Source organism: Girardinichthys multiradiatus, chromosome 20, assembly GCF_021462225.1.
Source record: "Girardinichthys multiradiatus isolate DD_20200921_A chromosome 20, DD_fGirMul_XY1, whole genome shotgun sequence".
Taxonomy (NCBI): domain Eukaryota; kingdom Metazoa; phylum Chordata; class Actinopteri; order Cyprinodontiformes; family Goodeidae; genus Girardinichthys; species Girardinichthys multiradiatus.
The window spans coordinates 46,334,241-46,346,801 of record NC_061812.1 but is presented as its reverse complement, the minus strand read 5'-3'; the positions used below and the strand labels follow the sequence as shown (position 1 = coordinate 46,346,801).

At 42.2% G+C, this 12,561-nt stretch overlaps 1 protein-coding gene across 10 annotated transcripts in view; it reads left to right on the top strand.

The window, feature by feature from the left end:
- Positions 1 to 12,561, top strand: part of LOC124856115 (calcium-dependent secretion activator 1-like) — a 417,550-nt gene that overhangs the window by 303,654 nt on the left and 101,335 nt on the right. For all 10 annotated transcript variants that reach the window (XM_047346334.1, XM_047346331.1, XM_047346330.1 and 7 more), the window contains one exon: positions 9,828 to 9,902. In XM_047346334.1, coding sequence (XP_047202290.1) covers positions 9,828 to 9,902 — 75 coding nt within the window. The remainder of the gene's footprint in view (positions 1 to 9,827; positions 9,903 to 12,561) is intronic.

Below are 12,561 nucleotides of genomic sequence, written 5' to 3'. Positions count from 1 at the left end.
ACCCTGTTCCAGAAGGGTTCAAGGAGCAACTAGTCATCATTCTGGCTTCTGAACCCTGCAACGAGGGGTTTGAGGAGGAAGCGCCGCTGGACCCTGTTCCTGAGGGATTTAAGGAACGTTTTGTCCTCGTTCTGGCCTTTGAACCCAGAGATGAGGGTTCGCCAGGCTCTGCTTCAGCCTCTGCTCACGTCACTGAGGGTTCGGGGGACGCCTCAGCTCCTGCTCACGTCACTGAGGGTCAAGCCGACGCTTCAGCTCCTGCTCACGCCACTGAGGGTCCGGCCGACGCCTCTGCTTCTGCTCATGCCACTGAGGGTCCGGCCGACGCCTCTGCTTCTGCTCATGCCACTGAGGGTCCGGCCGACGCCTCTGCTTCTGCTCATGCCACTGTTGGTCCGGCCGACGCCTCAGCTCACGCCACTGAGGGTCCGGCCGACGCCTCAGCCTCTGCTCACCCCACTGAAGGTCTCGGCGACGCCTCAGCCTCTGCTCACGCCACTGAGGGTCTCGGCGACGCCTCAGTCTCTGCTCACGCCACTGAGGGTCACGGCGACGCCTCTGCTCACGCCTCTGAGGGTTCGCCAGGCTCTGCTCACGCCTCTGAGGGTTCGCCAGGCTCTGCTCACGCCTCTGAGGGTTCGCCAGCCTCTGCTCACGCCACTGAGGGTCCGGCTGACGCCTCAGCTCATGCCACTGAGGTTTGGACCGCCCCGTTTAAATGAGGAGATTGAGTATAATTGTAATGATGGAGAGTGTTGGACAGCAGTGCACCCATTAAAGAAAAGTTAAGTTTGAAGCCATGGAGTTTGAGGTAATACCAATATTATTATTATTGTTATTATTAATAATAATAATAATAATAAGAGGAGGAAGAAGCAAAAGAAGAAATATTATGCACTTTTAAAAAATTTTTGAAAGTATGAAAATAAAAACTAAAGGTTCAATCATAAAACCTGGAAAAGCAAAAAAAAAAAAAATTAATCCTGCTCCGACTACTACATCGGCACATTGATGGAATCGAGGGATATGACTGTCTTGACCAATTGCAAACCAAGCTAGGCCCATAACACATTTCCTAAAGTTAACATGAATGTATTTTGTACAGAGCCTGTGAAGCAACATTGAGGGGAAAAGAATAAATAAAAATCTCTCTTGCGCACAAGAATGTGAGGAATGTGAGAAAATGGTCACAGGAAGCTGAAGAAGTCCTACGAGGTTGCTTTGAGGCTACAGACTGGGACGCACTGTGCCAGCCACATGGAGAGGACATCAGTGCTATGACTGAGTGTGCAACCGACTATATAAACTTCTGTGTGGATAACACCATCCCTACCAGAACCGTGAGATGCTTCCCCAGTAACAAACCCTGGATCACTTCAGAGGGGGAGACGGAATTATTGAGGAATATACAGAAGCAACTTAAAGTCAAGATAAGAGACAGCAAGGAGGTGTACAAGAAGAAGCTGGAGAACAAGTGTAATGGGTTGTGTTGGTGTGATTGTATAGGTTTTGAAAGCAGACAGCTCAGTCAAATGGTTTCTGGGTGTTTATTTCTGTAGAAGAGATTAAAACGTATTAATTTACTTCTGGTCACCTTTCCCATCCAAAACTGCTTCACAACAAAGGAATAAATAATAGCAAATAACATGCACTAGAGACTTCGGCATACATGGCTACTTTCACGCAGAAAACACCACTTTATCATAGCAGCAGATTTTCCAACGACTTACCCTCAGCAGTGCAGAACAACACTGTGAGGGAGGGGAGAGGACGGGGAAGCTATGAGGGCCAGGAAGAACTACTGGAGCCCAGGAGGCACAAACAAGGCAGAGTGCAGAAAGGCAATTCTCATAGAGAAAATCAATAAAACAATGGGAAATAAAATTTCTCAATGAGATAAAATTCACAAAAACATATAACATAATTAAAAATAATTATTAATAAAGTGCATTTTTAACTCTGTTACACAAGCTCCAGCAAAACAGTATCAGAGATGTGTGGTCAGGGATGAAGAAGATCACAGGCTTCAAGCAGAAGGATGATCAGACCGATGGAGATCTGGACAATGAGCCAATGAACTGAACACATTCTTCAATAGATTCAGTTCAAGAAACAAGCTCAACATCCTCCTCTCCTACTCACAGCCAAATAGACATCCCACCCTCCTTTGACCCACAGCTTTTCTATCACACCTCAAATGTTTTATATTCCACCTCAGCCATGTACCCTCCTGCTTCTACATATTTGTCTTCAACCAAATCAGAAGATGCTGATGCTCCCTATGCCTCCCCCTTCCACCTGTGTGTCTCAAGACGTCAGGTGAAGATGCAACTGGAGAGACTGAATTGGAATAAGGGTGCAGGTCCAGATCATGTCAGCCCTAAAGTCCTGAAGGGCTGTGCAAAGCAGCTCTGTGGGATTCTGCAGCACCTCTTCAATCTTAGCCTGGCCCAGAAGAAGGATCCAGTGTTGTGGAAGACCTCCTGTCTTGTTCCTGTACCAAAGAAAACTCACCCATCAGTCCTCAATGACTATAGACCTGTTGCCCTGACATCCCACATCACGAATGTCGTAGAGAGACTCCTATTGGCCGACCTGAGTAAGCAAACAATAAACTATCAGGAACCCCTTCAGTTTGCTTATTGCTGTGGAGTTGGAGTTGAAGATGCCATCATACATCTGCTTCAACAAACCCACTCTCATCTGGACAAAGCCAGCAGCACTGTGAGGAACATGTTCTTTGATTTCTCCAGTGCATTTAACACAATTCAACCTAATTTGCTTTGTCAGAAACTCCAGAAAACTCAGGTGGAGGCCTCAACAATCTCCTGGATCAAAGACTACCTGACAAACAGACCACAGTTTGTGAGACTGAAGGGTTGTGTATCTAACCAGATAGTCAGCAGCACAGGAGCACCACAGGGGACTGTACTTTCACCATTCCTCTTCACTGTACACCTCAAATGTCCAGTACAAGACAGACTGTCACCTGCAGTAATACTCATATGATTGTGCAGTTGTTGGGTGGATCAGAGATGGACAAGTAGATGAGTACAGGAAGGTAGTGGACCGCTTTGTGGCATGGTGTGGAAACAATCATCTCATCTTGAACGTGACTAAAACAAAGGAGATGATTGTATATTTTAAGAGAAACAGGAATAAGTCAAAAACTATTTCAATCATGGGAGAAGAGGTGGAGGTGGTGGAGGAGTATAAATACCTCGGTGTACACCTGGACAACAGACTGGAGTGGAGATGCAACTGTGAAGCCATCTACAAGAAGGGACAGAGCAGACTGTACTTCTAGAGGAAGCTTAGGTCCTTCGGTGTTTGCAGCCAGATGCTGCATATCTTCTATAAGTCTGTTGTGGAGAGTGTGATCTCTTCTGCCATCATCTGCTGGGGAAGCAGCATCAGAGCCAGGGACTTAAAAAAGCTAAACAAGCTGATAAAGAAAGCTGGCTCTGTTCTGGGGACTCCTCTGGAACCTCTGGAGATCATTGTGCAAACAAGGATTCTTCATAAAATGAAGAACATTATGGAGAACCCTGAGCATCCTCTTCATGAGACTGCCCTACAACAACAGAGTGTCTTCAGTCAGAGGCTTCTTCAGAAGTGCTGTAAGACAGAGCGCTACAGGAGATCCTTCCTGACCACAGCAATCAGCATCTACGATGGCTCTTTGGAGAAACCTTCATAATGAGCTACAACAACATTTAATTTCCCTCTGGGATTAATAAAGTATTTTTGAATTGAATTGATTTACACACACAATTCGATTAGCACCTGGTTTGTAGATCAGCTTTGCGCATTCAATCCTGTTTGCATTTGTTTTTATACATACAAACCTTTTGAAGATCCGGCCCTGGATGTTCACACTAAAAGACTGTTTTTTGTTTCACGACCGAAATACTGGGGATTTAGCTTAACAACTGGACTTGATGAAGTACAATGGACTGCAGGGTTTTTCAGACCAACTAAAACCATTTGACATCAAACTCTCATGGAAACTCTGAAAAGAAAGACAGTTTGAACAAGCAAAAATACTAGTAGGTGGCGGTTGTTGTGGATTTTCTGATCAAAGTGGGAGGGAAATCAACTCATTAACAAGAGAAAGACCGGACTTTGTCTTTATAAGTTTATTCAAAGGCACACAGCGTTTGAAGATCCTGTCACTGAGCTTAGTCAGAGGAGCAGAGCCCCGAACAGAATTTACAAACAGTATTTATACCAGTCTGTGGATGTTATCTCAACTTGAAAGAGTTTTGAAATATGGCCCCCAGACCCTCCCGGGGTCAGAGGTAACAAAGATATTTACGAGGGCACCCATCTACCATCCCTTGAGATATAACACTTCAGGGAGTGTTAACCATAAACTCTCCTGATAATGAATTTAAAGCCCATCTTCTCTAAGTAACAAAACAGAGGTCAGAGGGGAGAGAGGTAAAGAGAAGGTCAGAGCATTAAAAGAATTTTCCATAACACTCCTTTCTTCTGATTACAAGATAATCACATAACTAAAGGAAAATTCTACAAAACCATCACCCAAGATTATAATCAAAGTAAAACTAAGAAAAGAATATACAACAAATACATGTGTTATTTCCATGGTCTGTCTCTATGATCTAATGTTCTCAAATTACTAGCAAAACAAAGGCTGAAATAATGAGAACAAAAATTTAAAACAATAAATCTCCAAATCTCTATTTATACCACTAGAATGCTGAACACCAGTATTAACTCCCCAAACAGTTTAGAGTTATTACATCATTATAGCATTTTAGGCAATATAAAATCCATCCTTATCCATACCATCTGTTATCTCAAATGCAGAATCACCATAGTCATTACAAACAGAAATTAATTCTACATCCATATCATCTTTCAGCATGGAAACATTAATCAGTCTCATTACCATTCCTTTAACCATTGGAACAATGCAACATGAAAGAAACATCAAAATAAAAAATAAAAATAAAAGAATTACTCCAATCTTTATTAACCAGGATGTCCAATCACCAGTAATGAACCAGGACCAAGGATTCCAAGAGGAACCCATATTTTCTTTCTGTTGAGTCATCAGCAACTCCTGTAATTTATCATAGATACTTGTCATGTTGTTAGACACATCAGGAATAGAAGTGCAACATTGTTTCCCAATTAAATGACAAACACCACCCCTCTCAGCTAACAGGTAATCCAAAAACATTCTATTTTGCAAACTCATAGTTCTTATAGCCTGCTGCTCTTTGGTCAGAACACTGAAACCTTCCTCAGTCATTAAGATCATTAAGATTTTCTAACTCAACTGACAACTCATTAATCTTATGGGCTGCATTAGCAGCACCATAACTAGGAATAATTGTACCCAAAATCCCTTTCCAATATGGAATCCTAGCTCTCTTTTGCAGTTTGAGTATTGTCTTCCTTTCTAATAATGGGGTGATTGACTCATAAGTAGTGACTGTAGGTAATAAATGAGCTAAATAACATACTCCACACCAATTAGCAGGCAGATACAGATATGATCTATTTCCACACATCCAAACCATGTTCTTAGGACACGAGTACCCATCTCTACAAGGAAAAGTAACAAGGACCCTGGTTAATTTACCTGCCTGGCCATACAATTTACTTCCATTCGGTAAGGCTGTAAGATTAAGAGTTAACACAAAGGGATCTGGGACCGAAGATCCTGAAATGGTATAAGTATCAGTTCTGATAGGACATGGCCTGATTTATTTCTATTGGTTAAAGCACATGAAACAGGTATAACAGTTTTGCAACCCTCTGTCTTTCCAAGGAAATAAGGTATGTTTTCCTCCTGTTCTATACAAATATCTGGATCCCTTATCGGATTCCTATTACCCCAAAATCTATAAAGAGTTCCTGTAGTAGCACATGCTAAATTAGTCTCATTAGAAAATCTACTAACATTTCTGCTTAGCCTTACAGTGTAATTCCTCACCCAAGGAAAAATGACCTCCACCTGCTGGTTATGTTGCCAATCTGGAAAGAAAGTAGCTAGAGTATAAGCAGTATCAATAGGAACAGGTATCAACAATGGTTGATCATTAATAGCATGTGCAATCAAACAACAAACATAGCAACTATCATTTCTTATCTTCCTCACAGTTTGATCACTTGCCACCAGACATTATCAGCATGATCATGGTAGTCAGAGAAGTGATGAATCTCTCTTCGAATCAGCTGATGAGTATTATTGGCGTAATTACTCAGATTAGTCACAAATTGTCTTTGCTGTACCTTTTCCCAAATAAACACAGGAGTAATAAAAATACTTGCAATACCAATCACCAGCATCAGAACAGACCATCTTCCATACAGCAGCATCGTGACCTCGAAGTGGAATGTCCTTTCTTCTGGTACTGAAAGCAAACAGTTTTTTTTTTCCAAAGAAAACAAATCATAAACAAAATTTTAAAATCCTGCTGCCTATCCTGAGTGGCTTCTGCGCTTCAAGCTGCCCTGTTACCAATCTGGTACAGGTGGGCAGTCGTTGGAAGCCCCTCTAGACAGGGAGTTCAGAATTGCTGCTCAGGTGGTGTTCCGGTGAACACCTTGCAGTGTGTTGCATGGACCCAGGTGTCAGGCCCCTGGACCTTCACGGCAGTGTGAGTCACCAGCAGAATATGAAACGGATCTCTCCACCGTTTGTCTCTCCAGTGACGTCTCCTGGTGTCACTAATCAGCACCCACTGTCCTGGCTGGAACTGGTGCAGGGGGTGAGGCAGCTTTCACCGTCTGATGGGAGAGAGAGAGAGAACGTGACAGAACCTTACAATATTCCAACATGGAATGTTCAAAATGAGCAGTTTTTAGTGTGCTTAGGTTAGTACTCAGTCTTCCCCCTGTATTTGCAGGTCTCCCAAAAAGTGTTTCAAGCGGACTCAAATTAGTTCTGGATCTATTTCTCATCCGCATATACATAAGAACCAGAGGGAGAGCTTTTGGCCAGGACAACCCTGTTTCTTCACAGCATTTAGCCAATTTATTCTTTATTGTTCCATTTTCTCGTTCTACTGCTCCACCTAACTGTGGGTGGTAAGCACAATGTGTCTTTAACTGGAAACCTAGAAGCTTACTAATTTCCTGCAAAGCTTTGTAAACAAAATGTGTCCCGTTATCACTGGAAATCCCCTCTGGGACCCCCCAACGGGGAAGAATCTCTGTCAACAAAGATTTCGCAACAGCACTGCTGTCTGCGTTTTTTGTTGGAAACGCTTCAACATATTTAGAAAACATGTCCACGACCACCAAACAATATTTCTTCCCTTCAGCAGGTGTCAACTCAGTGAAATACAACATCAAATGCAGAAATGGGAACTGGGGAGGCGAATGTGCTGCTTGTGATGGTGCAGGAACCCTGGAGGGGTTGTGAGAAGCACAGATCAAACATCTTTTACAATAATTTTCAGCTACCACTGAAAATCCATTTGTATATTTTTTAACCATATCCAGCATTCCCCCTTTGGACACATGATCCAATCCGTGCATCCATTTAGCAAACCAGGGAAAAAAATGTTTAGGCGGGCATGGTCTACCATCAGAGAAATGCCAGCCAGAACTGCTGTTAAAGATACAGCCAGCTTTCCGCCCTTTTTCTTTTTCCTGTGGAGTAGCAAAAGATTGCATTTCAGGATCAGTGACAGCATACGGATCAGTCAGAGAAAGAAAAGTTTCATCTGTGGGGGAAGGCCTCAAAGCCGCGGCCTTTGCTGCTGAGTCCGCTGCTGCATTACCCCTAGAAACAGAATCAGGCTGTCCTGTGTGCACTTAACTACAGCCAAATGTGCGGGTAACAAAATAGCATCCAAAAGATCAGATACTTGTCTAGCATTCAAAATAGGTTTTCCATCCGATTTCAAAATGGAGTTATGTTTCCACAATGCCCCAAAATCATGCACCATTCCAAAAGAATATCTTGAGTCTGTGTAAATAGTCACAGTCTTCCCTTCTGCCAACTTGCAAGCCTCAGTTAGCGCAATTAATTCAGCTGTTTGAGCAGAGTAGTGCGCCGGCAAAGGACCTGATCGCAAAACAGCTGAGTCAGAGCACACTGCAAACCCTACTTGGTTCAGACCCACAGCAGAACGGAAGGAAAACCCATCTACGTACAAAACAAGATCAGTTTTAGACAAAGGGGTGTCTTGCAAGTCAGGACGAGGGGTACAAACAACATTTAAGACAGCTGCGCAGTCATGACTCTCACCATCCTCCTCAGTAGGCAGAAGTGTGGCTGGGTTTAAAGTGTTATAACGTTTAATTGTAATGTTAGGCATTTCCAGTAATATTGAGGAATACCTAAGCCACCTTGCTTCTGATAGATGAGAGGTCTATTGTTCCAGGAGGATGATGGAAACAGAATGTGGAACAAAAACTGTCAGTGTATTATATCCAACAATGTCACGTGACGCTAACACTGCTTTCTCAGCCGCAGTAATAGCACGCAAACAACCAGGTAAGCCGGCTGCAACTGCATCAAGCTTACTGGAATAATAAGCCACAGGTCGCAATTTATCACCATGGGATTGCAACAACACAGATGACATGAAACCAGATTTTTCATCCACCATTTGCATAAATGACTTGTCAGAGTTTGGTAAAGCCAATGCAGGCGCAGAAGACAGGGCTGTTTTTAAATCACAGAAAGCCAGTTCTGCCTCATCTGTCCATTGAATTTTGTCTGCCGCTGCCAGGCTCCGCCCATATATTAAACTGGCCAATGGTGCATCCAGGTCAGAGTAATTCAGAATGTGAGCTCTGCAATAGCCTGTCATACAAAAATTACATCATTTGTTTCTTTGTGACAGGTTTTGGGATTTTCAGAACTGTTTCAATGCGCTGAGGGCACAGTTTTCTGCTTTTATGTGAGAGAACATGACCAAGAAATGTCACTTCTTCCTGCACAAACTGCTTGGTCTTTTAGATTTTGAAACTTTGTGACCTTTTTATGAAGACGTTGAAGCAGTTTTAAGGTGTCTTTCCTACATTGATACGCTGATCCTACAGATTATAATAAATCATCAACATACTGTGTAAGGACAGTTCCAGGAGACAGAGTCAAATAAGCCAGAGAGTCCTTCAGAGCTGTGTTAAAAATAGTCGGACTCTCAGTGTAGCCCTGACAAAGACGGGTAAAACAATATGGCTTCCCATCAAACTCAAAAGCAAACCAATAATGACTGTCCTTGTGTACAGGGACAGAAAAAAAATGCATTTGCCAGGTCTATCACTGAAAAATATTTAGCTTCAGGCGGAATTTGTGACAAAATCATAGAAGGGTTAGGAACTGCTACACACCACCAACAAGGCCGTTGTTTGTTTCCAAATGTTGCCACTAGGTGGCACTGTGAGTGACATGTCATACAATCTTCGGTCATGCAGAGTTCCGGTGTGGCGAGAAGCATGTAAACTTTGGGGGAAATCGGACCTTCCAGATGGAAGCTGCACTCACTTGTTTATTAGTGGGCGGGGCTAAAATGATGTCATCAATTGACTGTGGCAGCACGTTCAGCATGGATCCCTGATGATGTATACTACATTTGAAGTGGATCCAATGATGTATGAGGGAGATAGAGCACTTGAAATGTCCTAGGAGGCGCTGTTGATCCAAATTCCAATGTAGTCCAATATAGCTGACAAAGATCAACCATATTTATTTTGGAGTGAATCGGACCTTCCATATGAAAGCTGCACTCACTTGTTTATAAGTGGGCGGGGCTAAAATGATGTCATCAATTGACTGTGAGAATTTTTCATAAATGTAGATAAAAAGTCTAATACTTTGTTGTTTTCTTCTGTAGAGACAATACCACTCCCAAATTGACCATCTGATTGAGGAGACAGTGAAGGAGATGATTACTCTTTTGGTTGCAAAGGTACGAAAACATTGAACATGCAATACCACAACTTAATATGAGAAAATGAGAAACATACATTTATTGAGATTTAAGGCAGTCACACAGATGAATCCCTTTGGTGAATTGCTGCCTTAACACGATGAAGGGGTAAGTATCCTTATGATCCTTGGGGCTACATTATTGTCTGGAGCATTGGCTTGTGATAGGGTCTTCCATAGTAAAAATCAGGGGAAGGGTCACACTAAGCATGATAAAATTGCAGAACCCAAAAAAAAGCCGTTGCTTGAATTGATTCAGCAGGAATGCAGGTGCCATACATTCTAGGTGGCAGGACAAGGGTCCTGGATAAGTAGTAACAGCTGGTGTCAGAGGTGGAATGATACCAGCTACATTTACAGGTCCTTCTCAAAAAATTAGCATATTGTGATAAAGTTAATTATTTTCTATAATGTAATGATGAAAATTTGACATTCATATATTTTAGATTCATTGCACACTAACTGAAATATTTCAGGTCTTTTATTGTCTTAATATGGATGATTTTGGCATACAGCTCATGAAAACCCAAAACACTTTTCTTTTATTGGTCGGATGAAATATGCTAATTTTGTGAGATAGGAATTTTGGGTTTTCATGAGCTATATGCCACAATCATCCGTATTAAGACAATAAAAGAGCTGAAATATTTCAGTTAGTGTGCAATGAATCTAAAATATATGAATGTTAAATTTTCATCATTACATTATGGAAAATAATTAACTTTATCACAATATGCTAATATTTTGAGAAGGACCTGTATTTTGTCTCACTTCAATGCACAGCTGGGGCTCTCAAATCCAACTCATGTAGAGAGACTGGATCATCTCCTACTCCAAAGATGCCAACAGTGACAGGTGGCAGGTGGGAGAGGGGATTCGCACACACCCCCACTTGAGTGACAGTCCCTATCTATTAGGAAACAGCTACATTCATAACTTGGTATAGCTAGTTTGAACCAAATGCAGGTCATGCATTTCTACTAATATATTATATGAATCCCATAATACCTGTATACATAGTGTGATGTTCTGTTAGTGCATCTCACTTTGCTTGTCAAAAAGGAAGAGAAAATGAGTAGAAAGGAACAAGGTTGGAAAGTATCTTACAAACTAACTGAAGAGATGAAAAACAGGGAAATCTGGATCTTTCACTGTAATTGGTTGACTTGGTTGCCTTGACAACTAAGTATTATCCTCCTTCCTTCCACCCCTCCCTCTCCCGCTTTGCTCTCGCCTCTCCAGACACAGCTGTTTTGATACAAACCACTGCAAGAAAAGTTTTAATAGTTACACATGCAGGGAGGGTGTTGTGGACCTGTAAGAGAAAGGTTGTGTTCACTGACTTGTAGTTGCAGTAGGAAAATTTACATAAGTTAAACAAAATACAACTATGTAATACGTTTTTTGTTTGTGTAAAAATGTGCTGCAGGTGAAAATTTTACACACAACTTAAAATAGTTTTTGCATTCTTTTTTTTTTTTTGCCATGCAACTTCTCACATTGTAATTCAGACGTTCACATCCAAAATACAAGCTTGGATATTTTGAAACACATCTACTTTCATAAGTCACAATTTCAAGCTTTTACTAAACTTACCAAATGTCAGAATATACAGGTCCTTCTCAAAATATTAGCATATTGTGATAAAGTTCATTATTTTCCATAATGTCATGATGAAAATTTAACATTCATATATTTTAGATTCATTGCACACTAACTGAAATATTTCAGCTCTTTTATTGTCTTAATATGGATGATTTTGGCATACAGCTCATGAAAACCCAAAATTCCTATCTCACAAAATTAGCATATCATTAAAAGGGTCTCTAAACGAGCTATGAACCTAATCATCTGAATCAACGAGTTAACTCTAAACACCTGCAAAAGATTCCTGAGGCCTTTAAAATTCCCAGCCTGGTTCATCACTCAAAACCCCAATCATGGGTAAGACTGCTGACCTGACTGCTGTCCAGAAGGCCACTATTGACACCCTCAAGCAAGAGGGTAAGACACAGAAAGAAATTTCTGAACGAATAGGCTGTTCCCAGAGTGCTGTATCAAGGCACCTCAGTGGGAAGTCTGTGGGAAGGAAAAAGTGTGGCAGAAAACGCTGCACAACGAGAAGAGGTGACTGGACCCTGAGGAAGATTGTGGAAAAGGGCCAATTCCAGACCTTGGGGGACCTGCGGAAGCAGTGGACTGAGTCTGGAGTAGAAACATCCAGAGCCACCGTGCACAGGCGTGTGCAGGAAATGGGCTACAGGTGCCGCATTCCCCAGGCCAAGCCACTTTTGAACCAGAAACAGCAGCAGAAGCGCCTGACCTGGGCTACAGAGAAGCAGCACTGGACTGTTGCTCAGTGGTCCAAAGTACTTTTTTCGGATGAAAGCAAATTCTGCATGTCATTCGGAAATCAAGGTGCCAGAGTCTGGAGGAAGACTGGGGAGAAGGAAATGCCAAAATGCCAGAAGTCCAGTGTCAAGTACCCACAGTCAGTGATGGTCTGGGGTGCCGTGTCAGCTGCTGGTGTTGGTCCACTGTGTTTTATCAAGGGCAGGGTCAATGCAGCTAGCTATCAGGAGATTTTGGAGCACTTCATGCTTCCATCTGCTGAAAAGCTTTATGGAGATGAAGATTTC